At 33.2% G+C, this 27,932-nt stretch overlaps 3 protein-coding genes across 4 annotated transcripts; 2 read left to right on the top strand and 1 right to left on the bottom strand.

The window, feature by feature from the left end:
• The first annotated feature begins 41 nt into the window (after positions 1 to 41).
• Positions 42 to 4,934, top strand: LOC122581236 (cytochrome P450 97B2, chloroplastic). Its single transcript, XM_043753412.1, has 14 exons — positions 42 to 301; positions 400 to 583; positions 1,182 to 1,289; positions 1,466 to 1,550; positions 1,726 to 1,964; positions 2,486 to 2,659; positions 2,752 to 2,799; positions 2,877 to 2,936; positions 3,054 to 3,140; positions 3,295 to 3,383; positions 3,622 to 3,713; positions 3,806 to 3,867; positions 3,979 to 4,128; positions 4,637 to 4,934. The coding sequence occupies exons 1-14, from the start codon at positions 180 to 182 to the stop codon at positions 4,859 to 4,861; spliced, it is 1,725 nt and encodes a 574-aa protein (XP_043609347.1). The 5' UTR covers positions 42 to 179; the 3' UTR covers positions 4,862 to 4,934.
• A 225-nt stretch (positions 4,935 to 5,159) lies between these two features.
• Positions 5,160 to 6,908, bottom strand: LOC122581237 (syntaxin-121-like). Its single transcript, XM_043753414.1, has 2 exons — positions 6,315 to 6,908; positions 5,160 to 5,824 (listed from the first exon to the last, which is right to left on the bottom strand). The coding sequence occupies exons 1-2, from the start codon at positions 6,791 to 6,793 to the stop codon at positions 5,407 to 5,409; spliced, it is 897 nt and encodes a 298-aa protein (XP_043609349.1). The 5' UTR covers positions 6,794 to 6,908; the 3' UTR covers positions 5,160 to 5,406.
• Positions 6,909 to 19,692: 12,784 nt separating this feature from the next.
• Positions 19,693 to 27,326, top strand: LOC122581898 (DExH-box ATP-dependent RNA helicase DExH1). 2 transcript variants are annotated; one of them, XM_043754214.1, is made up of 16 exons: positions 19,693 to 19,975; positions 20,396 to 20,541; positions 21,465 to 21,564; positions 21,654 to 21,869; positions 22,279 to 22,374; positions 22,467 to 22,742; positions 22,815 to 23,018; positions 23,102 to 23,257; positions 23,374 to 23,466; positions 23,787 to 24,001; positions 24,136 to 24,295; positions 24,674 to 24,947; positions 25,312 to 25,504; positions 25,588 to 25,774; positions 26,375 to 26,743; positions 27,075 to 27,326. In XM_043754214.1, the coding sequence occupies exons 1-16, from the start codon at positions 19,703 to 19,705 to the stop codon at positions 27,204 to 27,206; spliced, it is 3,090 nt and encodes a 1,029-aa protein (XP_043610149.1). In that variant the 5' UTR covers positions 19,693 to 19,702; the 3' UTR covers positions 27,207 to 27,326. The 2 variants fall into 2 exon arrangements, with proteins under 2 accessions (XP_043610149.1, XP_043610150.1); XM_043754215.1 differs by lacking the exon at positions 19,693 to 19,975 and having other exon boundaries at positions 20,489 to 20,541; positions 21,461 to 21,564.
• Positions 27,327 to 27,932: the final 606 nt, after the last annotated feature.

Raw genomic sequence — 27,932 nt, 5'->3', positions numbered from 1 at the left:
TCAATGCAGTGTTAGATTCAAAGTTTCTGCTAATATTATACTGTAGCAACAAAGCCATGTCAGTGGCCACCAAAATTTTCCCCCACTAAAATATCATCATAAAGTTAAAAATTTAACAATACCCATTAAAATCTTTCTGTCAAGTTCAAACCTTTTTGTGAATTTCAGCTCATATAGCAATGTCAACTGTCACCAGTAACTGTTTTTTACTGCCTCAGTTTTCTGCAAATGAATTCTCATCTTCATCTTGTTCCAAACCCAATTATCGAATAGCTTCGAACCCGAAAACATGTAGAATCAGGTAAATAAGTTTGTGAAATTTGTTGAATTTTGATTTGGGTTTTTGTTGAATTATGATTTTTTTTTTTTTTGTTGGTTTGTGTTGTGTGATGAGTGCAGGTGTCAATCAACAAGTACAGATGAAAAGAAGAATAAAAGTAGGAATGTTTTGGATAATGCAAGCAATTTGTTGACTAATTTTTTGAGTGGTGGGAGTATAGGTAATATGCCTGTTGCTGAAGGTGCTGTTTCTGATTTGTTTGGAAAGCCACTTTTCTTCTCTTTATATGATTGGTTCATTGAGGTAGTAATTTGTTTCGTTTTATCTTTAGTTTATAGTTTGTTTTCATGTAATTTTGTGTAATTTGGTTGGAAGTCTTTCTGATAGTTGTAGTTGTATGAGACATAAATGTTCATAACTTCGTATGTGTTGTATTTATATGTTATGTATAGGGCAAATTGCTTTAAAAAGCAACGAACTTTAGTTTGAATTTGATATGGGTAACCAACTTTGTTTATCCGGAAAAGGTTAACAAACTTTCAGCTGTTATTATGTAACCAGGGGGACTTTGGCCTAGCAGTATTAGATGTTACCCATTTATCAAGCGGTTGTAGGTTCGAGTTTTAGGCCTGACGTATAATAATGATATATTTCTTGAAGCTCACGTTTTGCGCTTATGTTTGTAAGATGAATGCGATAAGTGTTGCTATGAGCTACATTGAATAAGTGTGCAAACGACTATGTCTATAGCATTGCTGTATTAGGTAATTTGTACTTTTGTAGCTTGAGTTATGGACAGTGGTTGGAGTTTAATCTAATATAGTTCTGGTTAAGTGTAGCACATAAATATACATTTGCTGGTTGTTATTGATTTTGATATGTCAATGATGGTTTTGAACAGCATGGCTCGGTGTATAAACTTGCCTTTGGTCCAAAAGCATTTGTAGTTGTATCAGATCCTCTTGTCGCCAGATATATTCTTCGTGAAAATGCGTTTTCATATGATAAGGTATGATTTTAAGTTCTTGAATTCTTTTATAAATTCCTGCCATGAATAATTTCTCTATGATGTCTTCAATCATACCTTGAATTGGACCGAGTTGGGTTATAGTTTAGTTCTAGTAGGTCAGGTTGTTGGCAGAACTATCTTCAGACACTTCATATTTCTATATATGCATTATATAGGGAGTTCTCGCTGATATTCTAGAACCAATTATGGGAAAGGGACTAATTCCTGCCGATTTAGACACCTGGAAGCAAAGGAGAAGAGGTAATATGTTTCATTTGATTCACAGTCAAAGGTTCGATTCGATCAATATGCTTAACAGTCTGATATATTAAATCATATTTGTTTAAAAGTTCCACAAATTGATAGCATGTTGTATGTTTTATGTGTTTCTGATGTTTCTATATGGTTATATTTGTTGATTTTGCACTTCTCACAGTTATAGCTCCGGGCTTCCATACCTTATATTTGGAAGCTATGGTGAAAATGTTTGCCAGTTGTTCTGAAAGATCAATAGTAAAACTCGAAAAGCTTCTAGAGTCCAAAATATCACAAGGGGTTCAGGAAATTGAGTTGGATCTTGAATCAGAATTTTCAAATTTGGCACTTGACATAATTGGTCTTGGCGTTTTCAATTATGACTTTGGTTCGGTCACAAAAGAATCTCCTGTCATTAAGGTCTAGTCCAATGATACATTACCCACCATATGCTACACTGCTCTGGGCTGAAATGGGCAATTTCTGTACAGGTTTAACGGGTTGGGTCAGTTTGGTTTTAGCTGAAACCTTTTTGTCCAAAGCTTCAACTACCATAAAAAAACTAGTATGCCAAATATGATGAGAAAACCTTATTCTTCTTCAAAAGTTTTTATTCAAAAAATCAAAATATACTCTAATATAATCACTACAAACAATTGGCAAAGCATCCCACAAGAAGTGGGATCTTCCCATCCCATGTAATGAACAATAATCGAAAATCTTAAATAACAATATACTTTCGACGACTTTTTTCAACTGGACTCATTTCACTGCTAGCTATCTATTCTTTTCATCTGTTTGACCCGTTAAACACAACTCCAATCACCCGTTCTTAACTCTTTAGTAAATGTCTTGAAATTGCCTCCTTTATCTTTTTCAGACTGTTTGATTATACCATTGAAAGAGATAATAAAAGCTCGTTTATATCCTGCTCCTTCTAGGCAGTCTATGGTACGCTTTTTGAGGCCGAGCATCGTTCTACTTTCTACATTCCTTACTGGAAATTCCCCCCAGCTAGATGGCTAGTTCCTAGACAAAGAAAGTTTGCCAAGGACCTCAAGGTCATCAACGATTGTCTTGATGGCCTCATAAAAAATGCAAAAGAGACGAGACAGGTGAATAATTATAAGAAAATCAAAGGAACACACAAGAGACAAGCACCTACTCTATACTGGATTGTTACTAAAATTAAAAATGTTTTTGGTAGGAAACGGATGTTGAGAAACTGCAAGAAAGGGACTACGCAAATCTCAAGGTATGTAATATACTAATAATATACCCGATGATGCAAATTTATTTGTTTGCCTACTTTATGGTTGTAAGTTATTCCAGGATGCGAGTCTGCTTCGTTTCTTAGTTGACATGAGGGGAGTTGATGTTGATGACCGTCAAGTAAGTTCATCCCTTTACTCTCTTTTAGAATCTAACTTTCCAAATTTTGAATTTCTAAATGTAAGCTGCTTGTAGCATTGATTATCTAAATTATGTTTTTACAATTTCATAAAACAGCTAAGAGATGACCTGATGACTATGCTTATTGCTGGGCATGAAACAACAGCTGCCGTTCTTACTTGGGCGGTCTTCCTTCTGGCTCAAGTATGTAACATCATCACATGCAGATTTATATGGGTTGATTAATTTAAATATGCAGAATTTAAGTATGTTTGAGTTGATTTAGATATATACTGTCTTAATGTCTAGAGATATGTTTGTGGCCAAAACTAATGTCTGATGAGACACCATTATGCAGCATCCGGACAAATTGAAGAAAGCACAAACTGAAATCGATGCAGTCGTCTCACAGGGGGGGATAACTTTGGAGTCGCTTAAAAAGCTAGAGTATGTCAGGATAGATCTAAAGTCAGTTGTTTGATATCAACGGTGGCAAAATGGGGGATTGGCTCGGGTTGAAACGAAACACATTTTGTCTACAAATTTCGAAAATTTTCATAAACAAACTACAAAGACTTGTTAGTGGTTTTCCATGTTTGTCAAAATCAGCTGGGTTAAGTTTTGATCACCTCTCCAGCATATATTGGTAGATTGCTTTACTGATTTCTCATGTTCGACCTTTTAGATATGTTAGACTCATCATTTCAGAGAGTCTACGTTTGTATCCTCAGCCTCCTTTGCTCATTAGGCGTTCTCTAAAACCAGATCAGTTACCCGGTAATATATAGTTGTCAGTTGAATATATAATCACTACTGAATTTCCTATTCTACATAGATGCTAATGCCATGAACCTCATTCAATTTAACAGGAGGTTACCAGGGTGATAAAGAAGGATATCAAATCCCTGCCGGAACGGATATCTTTATATCAGTAAGTACTCAACTGTGTTTCGAATCTTTCAGAAACCACATTGGGTGCAGATAATTTTAGTTTGATATTGTTGCATTAGTGACTCACTAGGTCTTAATTTTTCTCAAACAGATATATAATCTCCATAGATCTCCTTACTTCTGGGAGAAGCCCAACGAATTTGAACCAGAAAGGTTTCTGGTTCAAAGGAATAACAACGGCATTGAAGGCTGGGCTGGTTTTGATCCATCTCGAAGTCCTGGAGCTCTATATCCAAATGAGGTTTATACTATTCTTACTATATAGTAGTCAAAATTGACAATAATGCTAAAGACTAGGTGGTAAGATGGGTGGGGCAGGTGGGCTGCATAGTGGGCCAAAACAAATTTGGGTTGTCAGGTGTTCTTCTCAGTACGGATCGAAATACGCCAGGTCTGGTCTGGTTGATTCACTAACAATTTCTTTGTCCATGTAAACAAAGATATTATAAACAATTAACATAGAGTCATAAACAATGTTATCCCAAAATTATACGAGTATTAAACTTTGAAAATAGACTCTGGGCAACTTTCATCCTGCTCATGTTTTAGCTAAAATTTTCTTGTTTGACCAGTTGTGATAAATCTCACCCAAATCGACCCGTTTACAAGTAGATGGGTCGAAAATCATAATTGTCACCTCTACTAAAGACTCGTCCTGGATGAATCATTGAAATACATAATGGGGGTTGTATAGACAACCATTTGGTGTATCTGAAATTTAACATACGGTTCATGTCTTCTGATAACAGATTATATCAGACTTTGCATTTTTACCATTCGGTGGAGGGCCAAGAAGATGCGTAGGAGACCAGTTTGCACTAATGGAATCGACTATAGCATTAGCCATGTTACTACACAAGTTCGATGTGGAGCTGAAAGGATCTCCAGAGTCTGTGGAACTAGTCACAGGTGCAACCATTCATACAAAGAATGGACTTTTTTGCAAACTTAAGAAAAGATCTAACATTCATTAACCAGATTTTCTTGCATTGTAAAAGAAAGACCTTTGTATAGTCATCCCTTCTAGAAGAGTTCAACTTGACTTGATATTCTTCTTTACCTAACTATGCATTTGGTCTAAATGGCACCAATCTTGACTTCCAACCTTTATGCTAGAGCTTTAGCTCTTGTGGGCCCAACCCGGGTAGAAAAAAAAACAAACTGGTTTTTGGTTAAGAGCAAATCCAGATAAGTCTAACTTATAAACCGGATTCTTGTCAGTGGAAACTCAAGAGTTTAGAATATTAACATGACACATTGACACTATGGATATATTCAGATGATTGTAATTGTATTATTGTAACAGAATAAAGTAAATATAGATACAGGCTGAAATCAAGAATCTCAATCTTGAACAAATAACCAAAAAATGTAAGAGCTCCACTGCCTTCAATAACAATACCAAACTAGAAGACAGCAATCTCAGCAAACAAATAAAAATTTTCTATGAACAAGAATATCCCAAAATGAGTAACATACCAAAGGTAAAAAGTATCGAAATCATAATGCACGAAATCATCTACTTCCAAGGTCTAATAGATAAGACAATGATGGCGATGATAATGAGTAACAGAAGGATCCCAAAACAAGTCCATTTTCGTGTATTCTTCTGTTTCTTCCTAGCTTCATTCAACTGTGCAGTCCCACGGACAACATACGAGTTAGCCCTGTTCACATGGCTCTCGATATCATCAAGCTGCTCACCCTGATGCTCCACCAGAACCGCCATATCCATGAAAACCTGATGCAGCTCTTTCAAGTTCCTCTCAATCACTGTAACAGCATCGTGTCGTTCTTGAATCTCAAGAATTGTGTCCATCACCTGCCCTCTCCCTTGCTCTTGAATCGCCTTTTGTAAAAAGGTCTCACTTTGTCCGGTGGAGATCAGATTATCCACGGTAGCTTCATCCGGATTTTCACCAGTAACAGTATAGTACCTAATGATTATCACATCTCATTCATTAGACTATGCATAAAAATTATAAGATCACAATATTAAAATCAGCCCAAACAATCAGAAAACTAGCATCAATTGATTCAAGCATTATATTCAAAACTGCTTATTTCACTTGCAAAAAATAGTCAAATATCTTAATGTTATTTTCTTTTCTTTTTTAGCATAATATTGATAACAACTTCTTTCCCTCACAGATAATCTTCCCTCTCTTTTTCTTTTTCTTTTTTGTTACTAGCATATAATTATATCATATCATATAAAATATAATCATATCATATAACATAATATATACTCATATATACTTTTTCAAATAAACGTTTAGTTGCAAATAATCATATAACATAATAGATAATCTATATAAAAAACTATTTCACTGGAAAATAATCAAATTAAAATCATACATAATATTTTAAACAACTTATTTCATTAAAAAAGTGATCAATTTATCATATAACTTAATTAATTAGTACCTTCTTTGAACGGTTTCACGATGCTCAGCAGCCATCTTCTGTCGTAATTCATTAAACGACTTCATGGAAGTTTGCAACTGCTTACGTAAGCCATTAACAACAGAAGTTCTAGTCCGGTCAGTAGAGCTCCCGGGCCCACAGCCCGGGAGACTCCTATTGGAAACATTAGACCGGTCTAGTAACTCCAACTGGCTCTTAATAAGCTTAGCTTTTTTAAGAGACAAGGCAACATCATTATCCATCTTATTCTTTAATTTTTTGATAGCATTCGCACTATGCAAAGTTTTGCTTTGTTCATTCGACGTTTGAAGTTGTTCATGCAACGATTCGATATGTTTTAGTTCTTGTTTAATTACGTCCACTTCTTGGAGAAACTTGTCGAGGTTTGTTCCGGTCGTGTCCCCCGACGTGTTCCCCATCTCGATATCGTTGTTGTTGTTGCGGCTGCCGGAAAAGGATCTTGATAATAGATCATTCATGATTGAAAGATTAGTTTGGTTGTAAAGAAAGAAGAAGAAGAAAAGGTTGTTAAATAAAAAGTGATGAGTTTTTTTTGTTGTTGGAAGGAATGGATTTTGAATGAATTTTGGAATTGATTTTTAGAGGATTAAAGAACGCGGAGGTAATTAGACTTTTATTTTTTATGTTATTTAATTTATTTGTTTTGGTTATTTGCAAGGAAGGTGGGCTGGTTAAAGTTGACTACGTCGGGGTCGTTGGTTTGATGGCAGGACATAACTAAGAAGTATCTAAACCCGGTTAATTGAATAATATATTAGGCTTTTGTTATTTGTAAAATATCGTATATAAATATAAATTAATTAATAGTAAAACTCTCGAATATAATATAGAGAAATGTTAAATATAGTCCTAAGAGTTGTATTAATAATAATTTATACACTTTAAATACAGCATTAAAGGCTGAATTTTATGGTAATATACAAATAATTGTTGCGTTTTATCCATAACTAGCAAATTCCTTAATATTAATGTTTCTTTCTAAAAATATACATATATTCGTTTCTTAATATCTAAGCTGAGTTCTCAAAGTTAAGTCTTACAAGTAAAATTTTGGAGGGGTTGGGAAAAAGATTTGAAAATAAATTAGTTTTTCAAAAGGATTGTCTCTTGTTAAAAAGATATAAAGTGAACTAAAACAATATCAAATCTATTGATTCTCAAATCAACAAAACAAATCTAATCTCAATTAGATTCAAACCTGAAAAATAACCACCAACGCTAATCAATTGTGATTCACTCAACTTATGTGTTGAATGTACTATTACAATAACAAATTACTCTTAACTAATTATTATTACAGATATTTTGTAAGAAAAAATATGGAAGAGAAATATATGATATAAAAGCTGTAATGATCGATCTGATCAATTATTAGGAAAAAGGCTTCTATATATACTAAATCTTCTTTCTTCATTTGACAGCTTTAGCCCTTCTCTCGTAAACCGACTCTAAACTTAGTCCTTCTTTAAGTATTCCAGTGTGACAGTTTTAGTCCTTTGCAGCCACTCTTGAAATAACTTTAGTCCTTTATTTCTTTAGGATTTTTTTTACAAGAAACTACACCTACACAATACTAATCATATACTAAGAAATCTAGAAACATAAGATTGAGAATAAGATTATATTTTAACATCCCCCCTTAATCTTATTCTCAAACAGATCTACAAGACCTAATTTTGAACAAAGAAAACCGTGTGAATACTTATCAAGCCCTTTGGTAAAAATATCAGCCACTTGATTCTTTGCTTCAACTTTTTGAGTTTCTATAACACCTGCCAATTGTTTTTCTCTAACAAAATGAAGATCAATTTCCAAATGTTTAGTCCTTTCATGAAAAACAGGATTTCCAGCAATTTTAATAGCAGACTTATTGTCACAGAACACTTTTACAGGAAGAACATTATCAATATGCAATTCCTTCAAAATTTTTAAGACCCAAATAACCTCACAAGTAACAGCAGCCATTGCTCTATATTCAGATTCAGTAGAAGACTTTGACACTGTGTTCTGTTTTTTACTTTTCCAGGACACAAGTGAACCACTTAAAAAAACACAATAACCAGTAACAGACTTTCTGTTTACCATACACTTAGCCCAATCAGCATCTACATAAGCTTCTAAAGAAACCTTTTCATTTATGGAAATAAAACCCCTTTACCAGGATTACCTTTAAGATATCTTAATACCCTTAAAGCATGTTTTAAGTGAGAGGTTAAAGGTTTATGCATGAACTGACTAAGACAGTGTACAGTATAAGAAATATCAGGTCTAGTATGGGTTAAGTAAATAAGCTTACCAATCAATCTTTGATACTCAGATATGTTCTTTATCAATGGATCATTAGGAGTTTCAAGATTGGTAATACTTACATTAGGATCCAAAGGAGTATTCATAGGTTTGCTTGCAAGCAAACCATAATCTGAAAGTAAATCCAAGCAATATTTCCTTTGATTTAAACATATACCATTCTCATTTTCAATTGCTTCTATTCCAAGAAAATATTTTAGTTTTCCTAAATCCTTAATTTGAAATTTTGTTCTAAGAAAAGTTTTGAAGCTTTCAATCTCCTTATTGTTATTTCCAGTTACAATTATATCATCTACATAAACCAAAACAGCCATAAACAAATTATCACAATTCTTAGTAAAAATTGAATAATCACTTTTACTTTGCACAAAACCATTTTCACATAAAGCACTAGTTAGTTTTGCATTCCATTGTCTTGGTGCTTGTTTCAAACCATACAAAGACTTATTAAGCTTACAAACCCTTTTGTCATTTGAATTAAAATATCCTTCAGGAAGTTTCATATAAACAGTTTCTTCTAAATCTCCATAAAGAAAAGCATTATTTATATCAAGTTGATATAATGACCAATTTTTTTGAACAGCCAAGGTAATTAGACACCTAACAGTCACAATCTTGACAACAGGAGAGAAAGTCTCCTCAAAATCAACTCCTTCCTTTTGACTATACCCTTTAGCAACTAACCTAGCTTTAAACCTTTCTATTTCACCATTAGCTTTATATTTTATTTTATATACCCATTTACAACCAATAGGTTCTCTATCCTTAGGTAAATCAACAATTTCCCAAGTACTATTTTCATATAAAGCTTCCATTTCCTTATTCATTGCATCAACCCAATGACTATCTTTACTAGCTTGAAAATAAGTTTGAGGTTCAAAAGCTTTGTTTAATTCAGACACAAAAGCAAAAGCTTCAGTATTAAGATTAGCATAACTAACATAGCATTCAAGACCATATTTTACACTGCTATTCACAACATAGTCATTATATTTTCTATTAACCTGAGGATTCCTAACAGACCTTCTCAACCCTTGATCATTGGTATGAAAATTTTCTTGATTATCTTGAATTAAATTTTCATGTATATTATCACCCTCAGAATCTATATTATATTCTTCATGTGTTGCTGTATCTATCTCATTAGCAATGTCATTAGTATCACTACTAGAAGAAGAAGTATCTTCATTTGTAGTGTTACTAGGTACACTACCAGAATGAGAAGTACTGCCATCACAATCAGAATTCCCAGTTCCTCTCACTTCATCATAGGGTTCACTGGGATAAGGTTCTAGATCAAAAAAATTTAAGTGATCAATATCAGAATGAGTATTTTTTTTGTAAATTAACTTTTGAAATCTTTTCTTTTAAAGGAAACACATTTTCAAAAAACTTAACATCTCTTGAGTAAAAAATATTATTATTTTCCAAAGATAAAAGTTTATAACCTTTTTTTGAACTAGAATATCCCAACAATATACATTTAGAAGATCTGCTTAAAAATTTGTCAGAAATATTAAGATTTTTTGCAAAGCAAAGACAACCAATTGATCTAAGGTGAGAGAAAGAAGGTAAATGACCATAAATCAACTCATAAGGAGATTTTCCAAGCAACACAGAAGAAGGCAATCTGTTAATCAAATAGGTAGCAGTTAGAACACATTCAGTCCACAAATTTAGAGGTAAACCTCCTTGAAACATTAAAGCTCTTGCAACATTTAATAAGTGTCTGTGTTTTCTTTCTACAATACCATTCTGTTGAGGACTATGAACACAAGTAGTTTGGTGAACAATTCCATTTGTTTCAACAAACTTAGTAAATAACTGATTTATAAATTCAGTTCCATTATCACTTCTCAAAGTTTTAATGGTTTTTCCAAACTGATTCTTCAATAGATTATAAAAAACAATTAGATTTTCAAGAACTTCTTCTTTAGACTTTAATAGATAAACCCAAACTGCTCTTGTATAGTCATCAACCATAGTAAGAAAGTATCTAAATCCACCTCTACTAGTAACTCTGTATAGACCCCATACATCAAGATGAACAAGTTGACCAAGTTCAACAGACTTATGATCACTCAATGGAAAAGGATCTCTTGTCTGTTTAGCTTGGTGACAAATATCACAAACTTTTAAATTTTCATCTTTAAACTGGAGAACAGAATGTAATTTATGCAAAACAATTTCTGCTGGATGTCCCAACCTATAATGCCAATCAACTTTTGTTGCACTACTAGTATAAACACATTGATTACCTTTCAAATCATTATTAATATAATAAAGACCTCCAGATTGTCTACCAGTCCCTAGAATCATCTTTGCGTTCAAAGCCTGATGCATCACATAACACTTAATATCATCAAATAAAACAAGCATTTTACTATCCTTGGCTATCTTATGCACAGACAATAAGCTTACACAATATTCCGGAACAACTAAGACATCATATAAAGTCAAGAAACTGGTTAATTTAAGATTTCCAATTTTTTGAATATAAGCAACAGTTCCATTAGGATGACCTACTTTGATTTTCAAACTTGACACATCAACAATATCAGTCATATTAGCATCAGAAAAGGTTATATGATGATTTGCTCCAGAATCAACAATCCATTCAAGTATAGACTTAATTATCATACTATGGTTAGCACAAAAATATTTACTAAAATTATCATTAAACACTTTACTGTAATTCATAAACACACCTGCCATATTAGAATTAGCACCACTATCTTGCAGAGTGTTCTTTTTAATCAGATTTACAATCTTAGCAAGCTGTTCATCAGAAAAACTCACAGAAACATTATCATTTCCTTGAGAGGTGGTAAAACTGCTATTTGAGCTTTTCTTTTGAAAATTTTGAGAATTAAAATTTTTCTTTTTTCCAAAGTCATTAGGATACCCTATAACTTTGAAACATCTTTCTTTTGTATGACCATTGAACCCACAGTGTTCACAAATTACAGAAGACTGACCTTGACTCCTTTGAAAATTATTATTGTTTACAAACTTTAAGTTTCTTTGAAAACTGTTATTAGAATTACTAAACCTTGAGTTAAAATTATTGGCAGTTTTAAAAACAAAAACAGAAGTCTGAGATTTCTGCAAAGTACCATTAGACACAATACCTCTATGTGATTCTTCTCTTGAAATTAAAAAATAAGCAGTTTTAACATCTGGCAAGGGGTCCTTGGTTAAAAAATTACTTCTAATAGGCATATAAACATCATCAAGACCCATCAAAAATTGCATTAATTTCAACAGCTGATTATGCTTAGAAAACTCAACAGTAGCATGACAAGTACATCTAGGCAATTGAATAAGAGCATCAAACTGTTTCCACAATGCATTCAACTTATGATAATAATCAGCAATTGGCATACCATTCTGACACATAGAATTGATTTTATGATGAAGATTAAATGTGACAGAACCATCTACTTTATCATAAGTTTCTTTTAGCTCTTTCCAGATTAATGATGCTTTTCTAGAAAATATTTGACCTAGATACAATTCTTCAGCAATAGAATTTAAGATCCAAGAAATCACAACAGCATTACATATATCCCATTGTCTGCCTAAAACCTCATCAGTATTAGACCTTCTACATGTACCATCAATAAACCCAATTTTATTTTTAGCTTCAAGAGCAAGAAACATAGCACAACTCCATACTTTATAATTCTCAGTTCCTTTTAACTTGATAGAGACAATTGACAAAGTACTAGAATCATTAGGATGTAAATGTAATGGACTACCAAGATCAAGTTTGCTAATCAAAGTAACATTGTTATCACTTACATCAGATTCATATTCATATTCATAACCATTGTTCACATTATCATCATCCATTTTAACAGATACAGTTAATCTCAATTAACAACCACAAAACAAACAAGTAATTAATCTCAATTAATCACTTAAACACAGAATCAAAAAACAAATAAAATAAAATAAAAATATATATATATATATAGTTTTAAAAATAGATCTTATCTCCCAAGAGTGTCAGGGACAGGATTCCTTGCCTCTTACGGAGGTAGGTCAAGTTTAACACAATTGTTTTGAATGAGAATAAGAATATGAGAAAAATAATAAAAAATCTTTTAAACACGCAAAAATAAAAAGATAAGGAAGAAGACAAACAGTGCTATCGACTGAATATGAAGATGGAACCCTACTAATTTATTGATTCACTTAGTCAATAAAAATAGCAGGATTTGAATTAATCTGCAGCGGAACAACAAGATTAGGTTTATCTGATTCACTTAGTCAAATAAACCTAATTAAACTCTCAATCGAAAGAAATAGATAGAGTAAATCAAACGGTGATCAAAGGATCATACGCCATTATGAAACAACCGATCTAAACATAAAAGCCCCAAATCTGACAAAACCCTAGATCAGCCGCGATCGAAGAAAAAAACAATATCCTTCACAAATTATTATTGAAATAGATTTAGATTTGATTGAACTTGGCTCTGATACCATGAACTAAAACAATATCAAATCTATTGATTCTCAAATCAACAAAACAAATCTAATCTCAATTAGATTCAAACCTGAAAAATAACCACCAACGCTAATCAATTGTGATTCACTCAACTTATGTGTTGAATGTACTATTACAATAACAAATTACTCTTAACTAATTATTATTACAGATATTTTGTAAGAAAAAATATGGAAGAGAAATATATGATATAAAAGCTGTAATGATCGATCTGATCAATTATTAGGAAAAAGGCTTCTATATATACTAAATCTTCTTTCTTCATTTGACAGCTTTAGCCCTTCTCTCGTAAACCGACTCTAAACTTAGTCCTTCTTTAAGTATTCCAGTGTGACAGTTTTAGTCCTTTACAGCCACTCTTGAAATAACTTTAGTCCTTTATTTCTTCAGGATTTCTTTACAAGAAACTACACCTGCACAATACTAATCATATACTAAAAAATCTGGAAACATAAGATTGAGAATAAGTTTATATTTTAACATAAAGTTTAGTAAATTTTAATGAAAATAGTATAAAAAACGATGCCATGTCCAATAAATATGAGTAGTTCACAATACAAGAATAATTTTCGTGCATATTAATTTAATGAAAATTAGTTAAAAATGAATACCACGTATTTGGAGGATTGTCTTGGATTAGAATTGTTAGTCAACCAATAGAGATCGATGTGGTTGGCCACATGAAAAAGGGCTTTGCCGCCAGATTGGGCTTTTTCCAATAATATATTGCTCCTTTCATTAGCAGCGAAAATATTTCTTTTCCTTTAATCATCTACTACTTTAAAAACTATATATAATATAATGCACGTTTTTAAGTTTATGATTTGAATTTTCTTCTTTTTGTAAATATGATAGGTATTGCCTTATTGGCCTTAGTTTGACTCACAAACTTCTTTTTTCTCTTCCTAATTAAATTAAGATTTGACATTTTTTTTTGTTAATTAATAGTATTACTGAACAATCGCTTGAATATGAAGGTTAGGTAAATTTAAACCATATTTGATTTATTCTGAAACCGGATAATTAGAAATAGCTAGATACTTGTGATAACATATTTCTTTAGTAGATGCATCGAGACAAAATGAGAATTGGATGGGAAATTATTTTTTCCAAAAAAGAGAGATTTTTAGCTTTCTGTACTTGTGATTATGATTTGCGATTATATGTTTGAGGATTTAAAAAAAGTGAACTTAATCCTCGTTTGTTCAAGATTTATTATTCAAGATTTATATTATTCCTTGAGCTTTAACTAAGTGGTTGTAATATCATCCCCTTGCAATGTTCAAGCATTGAGAAGGACATATGAATTAAGTTTTTTTTTTTATGAGGGCTTGACTTAGATATACCTAGAGTATGAAGGACAGGGTTTACCCCTATAAATAGTCGTGCCTTCTGACGGATTAGCAGGAGGTTTCCCCATCGGGTATTTGAAATAAGCATTTTTACTTCAAGGAGTTTTCTAGCGTGTAATCGGTTAAGCAGAGGCGGAGCCAGGATTTTGGATTGGCAGGGGTTGAATACCTAATATAATTGTGACGAATATCATATCCGTATCGTATAACAAAGTCAGGTTGTGGTTCTAGGTTATACGCGACTATGTTCTTTTGTTTTAAGCAAATAATCTAAAAATTTTGTCTAATAATTCAACCTCATTTGTACACTACAAATTAATAACTCTATAGTTTTGCTATGGGTTATTATTCACGTGCATAAAATTAGTTGTGCATAAAACAATCTATCACTATGTTATATTAGAAAGTACGACAACAAGAAATCATCTCACTGTAAATTAAAATATGAGATGTTTTTGATAGTCACTGTTGTATAACTGTATTTGTACCTGATTTCTATATAATTTTTCAAAACAAGTCAGATTTGTAACACTAATTGAAGTATTAGTGTCAAAATAGGATGACCTTGAAAACATTATATATCGTTCAAAAACTTTTAAAAAAACTAATAAGTTATATAAATTAGACTAAAAATGTATGATATTTTCTGTAACTTTATAAGTTGTGGTGGCCTAATTTATATGACATCCCCTTAAATTAGTTAGATTCAAAATATCAACTCCTAATAAAACAATAAAAGAATAACCTAAAAGGTCTTATATAACCTCAAGTTAATAATAAAAGAATAAAACGTGACTAATTCAGGTGGTTGTTAGGTTCTGAAAGAACGTAGTTTACTTTGACTTATAGCATTTCTTCTTTTCTTAGCTGAAGGCTTATCTATGAATCTGGTACGGCACCAGAAAACAATTAGAAGAAAACCGTTGTTTAATGTTATTACTCGATTTTGAGGGGTAAAACTTACCTTTTCTAGGTGATTGGGGAGGCTAGATTACAAAAACTTTCAAAATTTGTTTGTTCGGTTGTACCTACTGGGATTAAACGGGACTGGTTAGCAGGGGTTGAGCACCCGTCAGTCCCCCTACTGGCTCTGCCCCTACGGTTAAGACAAAATATGCTAAACCTCCCGCTGTTAAATCGCGACATGAAGTTTCCAGCGAAATTCAAATTTCAAAAAACATATCAAGCACTTCCATTTTAGGCTTTTAGCCATAATCTCCACTCTCCATCTCATATTTTTAAAGACATCGTCCTAAGTCCTAACTAGACCCTCGTTCCGGACCCATTTTTTTATTGGGGCACAAAATTTAAAAGTTTATAGCTTTGGATGTCATATGAATAAAAGACGTTTATATATTTGAATTTGTTATGATTCTAGATTTATTTTTTTTTACTTTCAGTTTAATTTGGACATTGAAATCTTCGCGATTGTCTTTGCCTACTAAATCTTGATTTATGTTGATAAACAGATAACGTACCATCAAGCAATCAAGCGTTTATAGTCTGTATTTATTATATCATTTTGGCAAAGAGAATATCCAGATGATAAAAAAAAAAAAAATTAAAAAAAAAAAAGAAAAAAAGCGAGCCGAATATAGTTGAAGAGGTGACCACCAACAAATTTTTAGTTTTCTAGATTTAAAAATTTGGCAACCCAAAACTTAAAACTTAAGGATTTTCTTTAAGCTTTGGCAATTTTCCAAACAAAAAGTCATACCAACTTCTTTATAACGTTACAGATGCAAGGAAATTGTTTATAAAAAACTAGCACGGTACCCACGCTATACGGCGGTATTCGTGGCGGCGATGGTGTTAGTGGGTGACGACTGTTCGTAGTAGAGGCGGCGTCGAGTGGTATAGATAATTGATGTAAAAGTCTTTAATGTAAAGAATTAATTGAGACATTTTTTCTCATGTAACTTTCAACATGGGGTTATTCTTTTTATAATATATTATAGATGTCTTTAAAAATAATTATTAACCACAAATGTAATTTTTTTACTGACTTCATTAATAATAACCCTATAGATTATAGCTAACAAAATTGGTAATTTTCGCCCTTTGTGATTAAATGCATTTGATTTTTTCTTTTTCCGTTGGTCCTTTTTGTTAAAAAGTAAATCCTGGATTGCATTCGAGTATTCGACATTTTGACCTTTGTATATAAATTCTAATAATAATCAAGATGGTTTGGTTTTGGGCTTAATTTTCTTTTAGATATGGTCTTTTAAATATAACATTTTAAGCTTACATTTGAAATTGTGAACAAATGGCCCATCTACTTGTATCATTTGATGGGCTTTTCTTGATCCTAGTAACACCATTAAAACAAAAAGAAAAGGTAATTCCTAATACCGTTTTCGACAGTGTGTGGGAAAGATTAAGATGTAGATAGTCTTACCTTAACCAAAGGTAGAAAGACTACTTTTATGTTTTACCATAGGTAGAAAAGCCTTGCTGGGCATGACGATCGAACCCTTGACATCTGTTATCCAACCCAACTGGTTTTTTACCTTTAAAACAAAAGGAAAATTACTTATATATATAGGGGTGAGTTAGATTAGGTACTCCTTATTTTAGGGATTGTTAGGGACTCGATCTAGACCATCCATTTTCATCAGATCTAATCACCACTGATCATCTCCGGCGAGACTTACACATGTGTAAGTACGTGTAAGTTGAATAAAAGTTATGATTCGGAGCAGACTTCACCCTTAAGGATATTCATAAACCAAATCTGGTGGGGTGATAGGTCATTGAGGGTGATAGGTCATAGGGGGTGATCGGTGATGGGTGATCAACCTAAAAACAATTGTACTTAAAACATGTGTAAGTTACTTACACATGTATAAGTCTCGCCGGAGGATCATGGTGGTGGTCGGAGATGATCATGGTGGTGGTGGTCAAAGATGATGGTGGTGGTGGCCGAAGAAGGAGGTAGAAGGAGTCCCTAACAGTCTCTAAAATAAGGAATCCCTAATTTAACTTTTTCATATATATATATACATATATAGTGTCCCTATTTTGAGAACCATTTTTTTTGTAAGAACCATGAGAACTTTTAAATTATATATTTGTTCACATGTTTTTTTGTTCATTCACATGTGAAATGATATAAAAATGTATGTTGTAGAAGAAACTTTTTTAAGAAATCTTCAAAATAGCCTTTTGTGAACTTGTGAATTAATTTGTTCACATTTTCTGTTCACATGTGACAAACGACTATATATAAGGTTTTGAAAAAAAATATCTTCTGCAACATATATTTTTATAACGTTTCACATGTGAATGAACAAAAAAAAAAGTGATCCAATATAAAAATTAGGAATTCTCATTGTTCTTACAAAAAAATGGGTTATCAAAATAAGGGTCCCCTAACACTCCGGTAAGAACAATCTTAAAATAAGAACGGTGAGAACACTTAAAAACATCATTTTGATGCATTAAAAGTCCATAAAATTAACATAGTGCATAACTAATTGTCATTATTTAAGTGTTTAAGAACACATTGATCCGTCAAAATCGAAAAAATCACGTTTTTTTGTTGGATGCATCATTTTGATGAATATGCATCCAAGATGGATGCACACAACAAAATACATAGTTTTCTCGATTTTGATAGACCAATGTGTTGTTAAACACTTAAATAATGATAATTAGTTATACACTATGTTAATTTTATGGACTTTTAATGCATCAAAATGTAGTTTTTAAGTGTTTTCACCGTGTTTTTATTTTAAGACTGTTTTTATTTGATTGTCCCCATATATATATATATATATATATATATCGAACCATCAACCATATATATCAAAAATACAACTTTTTATTCCATAAAATACAATGTTGTTAAGTTATAATTAATTAACTTAACAAATCAATCTATTAATTAAGCTAATAACATGATGATGACGTTTAATATATAGTTAAAAGAAGAGAATTAAAAGAGATACTAAATAGATTATAATTGTCTCTTAAACGAACACGTTACCAAAATGTACATATAACTTTTTGTCGCTTTAATGAAAATTGAAAACCTTATCTCAGAACATCATGTTAATCACATCTCAAGTAATGATTAACCATCAACTCTCATAGATATTTTTTTTATTACTAGTTTTCTCATTAACTACCCAACAAGAAGATGAAAATTAACATAGTAAAACAAGATTTATTAAAGTCACACTTCTTTTGTTTGTTGGAAATCTAAATTGAACAACCAAATGAACATCGCCCCTTGGATGTCGTTAGTAAGTAAAACTGTCATTTTTATAAACGACAGTAAATACATTTTGTTTGAACAATTTTTTATTTATTTATTTTTAATCTAAAAGACATTAACTTTAAGACATAAAGACATTCATGTCATCCAATTCCATATACGTCTTATGATGCATACCTTGCTAAATGTAGCTTCTATGCAAAATAAATTCCACCCCTATTCAAGGATCTAAATCGACTTGATAGTCAAAGAGGATTTCAACCCCTCACTTTGATTACTCTTATTTTCCTTATAACACGACAACCCTCGAACTCAATTCTTCAAAAGACTTAACAACATGACCAATTACCAAGCAAAGGACACTAATATCATCTAATATAACTCATGCCTCTAATCACAAGCCTTGTCAAACTTAAATGTTACATGAAGCGAGTTCCACTAGTCCACCCTTACCAATACTACTATATCATCGATGAGAACTCATAAAGCTCATCTTTTAGTTTGTCACTCAGCTAATCTTTTTTACTTCAATAACTTAAAATCTAATCGAAGAACAATTGGTTAATACCTTATATTGGTGTGTTGCGCTTCCATCGATTTGTAACTAAAAGTAGTTATTTTCGCTATTCGATATTCCTGGTATGATATTAAACTCATCACTACTTTAAGATTTATACTCAATTTTTCCTAAAACATGACAATGTACTTCGTAACAAAAAATAAAATAAAAATGAAACAATTACGTTAAAACCAAAATACAACATCCATCTAAAAAATATACCATCACTAACACATTACACTTGCCCTTATATGAAATCAAAAGCAACTTAAAATGGTGTTAAATATAATCAAAATTGCTACTTACATTTTTTTTTTCTTCTTTCTTTTAAAAGAAAATAACAAAATAAATATATTATTTGATCATGTGTACTCTCAAACTCTCAAACCCACCATCGATAATAAAAGTGCGATGCGAGCACACTTCTTGCCTTTACACTTGCGCTCTTTTTCTCCGCGTTTCATCACTAAACATTCTCACTTCCCAACCACTTTCCAATACTCCACAACTTCCATCATGTCTTACCGTCCCAATTCTCAAGGCGGCGGCCGTCGTGGTGGCAGCAGCCGCGGCGGAGGAGGTCGCGGCGGGGGTCGACGTGGCGGCGGTGGCGGTGGACGAGGTGAACAAAGATGGTGGGACCCTGTTTGGCGTGCTGAACGCCTTAAACAAATGCAAGGAGAGGTTAATTTCTTTAATTTTCATTTTTTTTTTGATATAAATTACGTGACTTTAGTTTATGGGTGATTCATAATGAATGAAAAAGTATTGAACTTTTTAATTTATTGTTATGTTTATCGAACACCCAGAAATATAATTGTATGTATCGAACTTTGAACAAGTGTTTTTGATGAAATGACAACCAGATAAGTTGTTGTGTTGTTTCATTAAAACCGGTTTCTTGATATCGGTTTACGATTTATTACAGGTCATATAGATACAATAAATAGGAATTGAAAGTTTGATGCTTTGATACATACAATGGCAAAACATGACAAGTTTTAATACAATTTTTTATGCACTTGTGCTTTATGTATATAGAGTATATATATTGTAATGTATGCGTGTATATATATTTATAGATATGTGTTTATATTGTTATAGGTAGAGGTATTTGATAAGAATCATTGGTGGGGAAAGATGGAGGAAATGAAGAAAGGAGGAGAGGTGGAGTTGGTAATAAAACATTTCTTTAGTAGAGCTGATCAACAAACAGTTTCAGATATGGCGTATCAGCTTGGCCTTTATTTGTAAGTTCTATGCATTTTATCTTATTTCTATGCTTGTATGTGACTTCTTTATAAAACTTAGTTCGGATAATGTATAAGGCCACCCAAGTATTTAGCATTTTTATTCATGAGGGTGACCCGAGTATTGAAACAACTTTATGGGCTTGTCAAGTATGTGTCTTGTTTTACTTACACCAACTGTGGCTCGGATGAAAACAATGTCATTACATATACCGGAAAGATATACGATGTTTGATGAGGTGTCAATTTGTTGACGTTAAAATAATGTCTTTTTGAAAAAAATGTAAAAGTACTTCGTCATATGGTTTGTGTTTTGGCTGATATTAGTATAATGAAACAGAATACTTTGATCTTGTTGAAAAAAGGTGAGTACTTTAGTGGGCTCCATGTACAATACCACATATAAGTTAGTTATTGTTAGTTGCTCAATCTTGAAACGTATCACTGTGTACTGTAAGACCATCTTTAAGAGCTAGGTGATAGAGGTGGGTGAAATGATGTGGCATGTAGGTGAATGGTTAAGGGCTATAGGTGAAATAGAAAGAACCAAATATAAGTTATAGCTTGAGGAGCCTATTTTTGTGGTTGATTGCCATGATATCATAGGGTGGGTGGTGGTAAAAGAGCACGATTTTGATAGATTTTCAGCTAAGAGAAATGCCTTTCACTTCCAGGTTTTTTATTATATATAGGTTTAGTTATATTCATAAAAGAAAACACCTTAATCATATACTCTATTAATGCTACTGTGAATGTCGATTTCAGTTAAATATCTCTGTGAACTGTGAAGTGTTGGATGCAGTTAAGTATGGATCATCTAGAAAATTTTGACTAATTGATGCTGTGTAAAACTTAACTTTACAGCTTTTATCTTATGCACCTTTTACCTTATGTTGTTTTTGCATTTACTTGTGGAAAGAAAGTCATGCATACAACAAAGGCAAGGCACTTGTGGTGAGCAAAGTTCCATTACCGAATTACCGGGCTGATCTTGATGAGCGCCATGGATCTGCACAGAAAGAGGTGCAAAAAGCTAGTATTTATTGTATACATTGGGTGCGATAATCCTTTATGAGATTCTCATTCTTGTCTGTTCCATATCTATTTTGTAGATACACATGTCTACAGAAACTGAGAGACGAGTTGAGAATCTGTTGGATAGTTCAACAGGGACTCAGAAAGTTGATAACATTTTGGGTACATCCATTCAGAGTGTTAAAAAATTACCTCAAGAATCAGATAAAACTGCTAGAATATCAGTTTTGGAGAGAGATAGTGCCAAAAAGGCACTTAGTGTTGAACTCAAAGAAAGACAGGAAAAGCAGAAGGTACCCCATATTGTAGAGACAGAAAAACTCGCAGTTCGGGTGGGTTGGGTACCGACTCAATATGCCTTCAGCTTGAAACAAGCCATTTCAAAAGGGGTCAAATTAGGCTTTAAAGCTCTAAGCTATTAATACTTCAATTCTAATTAAAAGTTGGCAAAAAGCAATATTGTTGCAATAAGAATCTAAATACTTGTAGATGTTTGGATGAACGTCAATCAGTCCCCCCTCCCCCCCTATCTAAATTTTATGCTTTGACGTTTGTAATAAAACACGTCCCAAATTGATCTTTTTAAAAGTAAATAGCTTGACATTCATATCTCTGTTATGATGTATTCCCAGGATATTATAGTAAACAATGTAGAGAAACTATAAAACTTATGCCCGTATTTGATGATTTACATCTATTCAGGAACTTGAACGTGTTAAGGCAATGTGTGTATTTAGAGAGAAGCTTCCTGCCCACAAAATGAAATCCGACTTTTTAAAAGCCGTTGCTGCAAATCAGGTTCCTATCAGCTAGATGATTGAGCAATGTTTATTGATTTACTTTTTTTGCTCGACTATAAAACTTATTTCTGTATTAAAATGACAATATAGGTATTAGTGGTTTCTGGGGAAACAGGGTGTGGCAAAACTACTCAGCTTCCTCAGTTCATTTTAGAGGAGGAAATATCTTCTTTACGTGGTTCTGACTGTAATATCATATGCACCCAACCTCGCCGTATATCTGCTATATCTGTTTCTGCCCGAATATCCAATGAAAGGGGAGAAAATCTTGGTGAAACTGTCGGTTATCAGATCCGTTTGGAGTCAAAACGTTCTGAACTAACAAGATTATTGTTTTGTACAACAGGAGTGCTGCTTAGGAAATTGGTAATTGTTATTCCATTCAGATTTTGTTTATAACTGTGATATCAGTTTTATCAATATAGTGTTGTTTCACAGGTTCAAGACCCGAGCTTAACAGGAATCAGCCATTTGCTGGTTGATGAAATTCATGAAAGAGGAATGAATGAGGATTTTCTTTTAATAATTTTGCGTGATCTTCTCCCTAAACGGCCAGACTTACGACTTATATTGATGAGTGCTACTATTAATGCTGACTTGTTCTCCAAATATTTTGGGAATGCCCCAACCATTCACATCCCGGTACTGCTTCTTGTCATCCTATAAAATGTTTGGCTTTGGCATTCTTTCATATATTAATCAAATCATGATATTTTTATTATCAGGGGTTGACATTTCCTGTGCAAGAGCTATTTCTAGAAGATGTACTTGAGAAAACCCGTTATGCAGTGAAATCAGAGTCCGATAGTTATCAAGGATATTCTAAGAGGCGTAGGAGACAACAAGAGTCTAAGACTGATCCCATCACTGAGCAATTCGAGGCATGCATTTAATTTTTAATTTATTAATGAACATTTGACATGAATATATTTTTTGTTTTCTTATTAGTGTTTATGATGTATTGTCATTGGGCTTATCGAACCTAATTGTGTTGTAGGATGCGGACATCAGTTCTGTATACAAGAGCTACAGCGCAAATACGAGACAATCTCTGGAAGCTTGGTCTGGTTCAGAAACAGACTTGGGTCTTGTATGTATTATACTAATTACGTTAATACACACGCATATGCATGTATCTATGTACATATGTCTGTATGTGACAGGCCACCTTGTGATTGTATCACTCACTTCGTTTTTTTTCTTTTCTAAGCTTATTCCACGAAACAGTTAGTTTATAGCTATAGTAAATCAGCATAATTTTCAAGGCTGGAAATGACATATCTGGGATCTTTAGCAAAAGCTTGAGTTAATTTTACGGTTTATTAAATTTTTATTAAAATCAGATTGTATTAAATTTTATCAAAATCAGCTAAATATGTATGTGGGATTGAGTTCCTTGTCTTTGCGCAGATAGAAGCAACAATCGAGTATATCTGCCGGCATGAAGGTCCAGGGGCTATTCTGGTGTTTCTTACTGGTTGGGATGAAATCTCAAAGCTGCTTGACAATGTGAAAATCAACAATTTTCTTGGTGATCCTACAAAGTTTCTTGTCCTTCCTCTTCATGGTTCAATGCCTACTATCAACCAACGTGAAATATTCGACCGCCCTCCTCCAGGCATGAGGTGCATTATTTCTACTATGATCAATTTTTTATATTTCCTGGCAAATGAGATCTCTTTAGCAAATGTTTGGATGTTTGTAAATTAGTAACTTATTGACTGTACGCTCTTCAAAAACTGTTTTGGTTTTTCTGCAGGAAAGTGGTTTTAGCGACTAATATCGCTGAGAGTAGTATAACCATAGATGATGTGGTTTATGTTATTGACTGTGGAAAAGCTAAGGAGACTAGTTATGATGCTTTAAACAAGCTGGCTTGTCTACTACCATCATGGATATCAAAAGCTTCAGCACATCAGGTGTCTTTTTGCCTCAAATGATAAAGGTGCAAATTGGCTGGGTTGGTAACAGGTCACAATTGTCAGGTTTTTTGGCAGTCGTTAAAGTTGGTTTGTTTTGATTATCGACCTGAAATACTGTGATTAAACATTTTGAAATGTTCATAAGTACTTCATGGTACAACAAGTGGATAAAAAGTTATATTATGTCAGTAACAATCTAATTTTGTAATAAAATGTTATTGGGAGGTTTATGCCAGAAATAAACTCTGGGCCACTTTTGGCATGTTTGAGTTTCTTGACTTGTTTTGATTTATTTTGTATTTCACTCATCAGAGCTATTAAGGCAATGTTTAATCCAGTCCTGTTTCTGATGTCATTTTTTGTTGGTAATGACAGAGACGTGGTCGTGCTGGTCGTGTACAGCCTGGAGTATGTTATAGACTGTATCCGAAAATGGTCCATGATGCTATGCTCCAGTATCAACTACCTGAAATTCTCCGAACACCTTTACAAGAACTGTGCTTGCAGATAAAGAGCCTGCAACTTGGAGCCATTGGATCTTTCCTGGCTAAGGCACTCCAGCCCCCTGATGCTCTTTCGGTTCAAAATGCCATTGAACTTCTTAAGACCATTGGGGCTCTAGATGATACAGAAGAGCTCACTCCACTTGGTATGACACAGAATAATTGTCATTTTCATATGTCACCATTATTGTTTTAAAAGTTGGGTGGGTCAACTGGATTAGATAATGGGTCCAGATGGGTAATTGTTCTACAGTTCGAAACAAACCGGCCTGGTTAAACTGAAACACTCGCTGTCCAAAAACTTACATTTCTATTAATTAACCAATCTGGCATGTTTCCTGTTTAGTTATTAGTCTTATATTTTGATCAGTTAATGAAAAAAACATAGCTTGAATCGGGTCCTTCATAAGTAATTGGATAGAAATGACCTCGTCTAGTTAGTAGTCACCATGATGTGAATATGGTGTTGGATAATGATTTAATAAAGTGAGAATTCATTTCATTGAACAGGACGTCATTTGTGCACTCTCCCAGTGGAGCCAAATATAGGGAAGATGCTTCTTATGGGGTCAATTTTCCAATGTGTTAATCCTGCATTGACAATTGCTGCTGCTCTTGCATCTCGCAGCCCATTTGTCCTTCCAATTAATCGGAAAGAGGAAGCTGATGATGCAAAAAGATCCTTTGCCGGTGATTCATGCAGGTTGGATTTTTCTAGAAACTCTTAACCAAGATACGAATTATATCGAACTAGAAGTTCAATTTTCATATTATCCGGTTTTGCAGTGACCACATAGCTCTTCTTAAAGCATTTGAAGGGTGGAAGGAAGCAAAAAGGTCTGGAAGTGAAAGATCGTTCTGTTGGGAAAATTTCTTGTCAATGCAAACCATGAAAATGATAGCGGACATGAGGCTCCAGTTTTTGGATTTACTGTCGGATATTGGCTTTGTAGATAAATCCAAGGGTGCTAATGTAAGTTTCTATTAGAGGTGACAGTTTCAGCCCATATACTTATGAATGGGTTGAATCATGATACGCTTTATAGATAGTGTTTTCTCTGATGCATAAACCACCCCTCAAAACATCATTACCGAAACAGTAAAATTTTTATCTCTGAAAAGTTAAAAGCTTTTGGATAAAATTGTTTAAGGTCCAACCAACCTGACAGAAACAAATTACCCTCTCTGCCTGACTTATAAAAAGGTTAAAGTCCAGAAAAATTTGTTGTGGCAGATAGTGTTTTGGGTTTAACCAACTTACGTGTTTTGATCCGTCTGGCCATATAGTGTTTTGGGTTTAACCAACTTACGTGTTTTGATCCGTCTGGCCATATATGCCATCTTTACAATAGACTTGGATCCTACAATGTTATTCTTTTTGACACTGACACAAGAAGAACATAAAGAATCTTAATGGCTCTTGATGCATGCAAATTTAGTTTTACTTGTCTTGATATTGCCTATATGTCTTTGGTCTTTAACTTGATCCTGTGTTATTGTTGATCAAATGATCTCTCCCATTGTTATAATTTAAGCTTAATCTCTTAGATGGTGAATTTATGTGTGTTTTCAGACTTATAACCAATACAGTGATGACATGGAGATGGTATGTGCTGTACTATGTGCTGGTCTGTATCCAAATGTCGTTCAATGCAAAAGAAGAGGAAAACGAACAGCCCTTTATACCAAAGACGTCGGGAAAGTCGATATCCATCCTTCATCGGTCAATGCCGGTGTCCATCTTTTCCCTCTTCCTTACATGGTTTATAGTGAAAAGGTGAAAACCAGCAGCGTATACGTTCGAGACTCCACAAACATATCAGATTATGCTCTTCTAATGTTCGGTGGTAATCTCATTCCAAGCAAAAATGGAGATGGTATCGAGATGCTCGATGGGTACCTCCAGTTTTCTGCATCCAAGAGTGTGCTGGGATTGATAAAGGTAATTTATTTCATTGCCATATGGGTGGATTTGATAACGATTCAAAAAGGTTTGGTCAAAAATGGTTGACTAAAAACACTTGGATATATTAGTGTGTGTGTGTCAAATGATTATATAAACTGTCTCATTCTTTTAAGTAGTAATAAAATTTCCAGTTATCATTACAATTTATGAGGTTTTATGCATTGAAAATACATCATCGGGTGCTTATGACTAATTTGTGTGATCCATTTGTAAGTAAATGGCATGAAGGTGCCGACTTTATTATCTCTACAATCAATCACCCTTAAATTTAACCCCTTGATTATTGATTTTGGGTGGATATTTGTAGAAACTACGAGGAGAAGTAGATAGATTGTTGAAACGGAAGATCGAAGATCCAAAGGTTGATGTAAATGTTGAGGGAAAAGGAGTTGTTGCTGCTCTTGTCGAGTTACTGCACAACCAGAATGTTCGTTATTAAGAATTTGTTTTAGTTTCTATAATCAGTTTAGCACACACTGGATCTTCATACACAGATAATTGAATCAGGTATTTGATGTTTTTTATATGCCATGTGTTCATTAAGATGATTTTAGAGCAAGTTTTGAGGATAAATCATTATTTAATTGCCGTTTTGTAAGCTTAAATAAGCTAAACAGTAATACTTGGGTGGTGCTTAATATACTGATTATAAAATATTAAAATGTAATAAATAATGGATTCTGTCATGGCAATTATCCCTTTTTCAAGCCTAAAAAATAGTTAATCGTAAAATAGTGTTTATATATTTTTTTTAGAAACGACATGTTAGCTATGAGTTTACGTCTTTCCGACATGATGTCTTGACGTCTTGTTGTAGGTCGTATATCAACATAAGTTAGAAAACAAAGAAAGACACTGCATTTTACTCATTACGTTATATGATATATACCATTCACAATAGAGTAGAGATTCTAGCATAAAATAACATGATCCACACAAATTTAGTGTTTCTTTATTTTGATTATGAGATAATCGTTAGTACAAACCAGAAATACTAGTTATATGTAGGAACCCTAATAAATAAATTGGTTCAACATTAAAGTGTTTCATTTCATCATCCAAACACGAAAGACAAGAAAGTGGAACAAACACGAAAGAGAAGAAGATGGAGAGGTTGGTCATCAGGGTTTAGAAGAGAGACCACATGTTCTTTGAATCCTTATAA

The sequence above is a fragment of the Erigeron canadensis genome, chromosome 9, assembly GCF_010389155.1.
Source record: "Erigeron canadensis isolate Cc75 chromosome 9, C_canadensis_v1, whole genome shotgun sequence".
Taxonomy (NCBI): domain Eukaryota; kingdom Viridiplantae; phylum Streptophyta; class Magnoliopsida; order Asterales; family Asteraceae; genus Erigeron; species Erigeron canadensis.
Note: the sequence above shows the minus strand (reverse complement) of the source record. Positions and strands in the feature narration are given on the sequence as shown.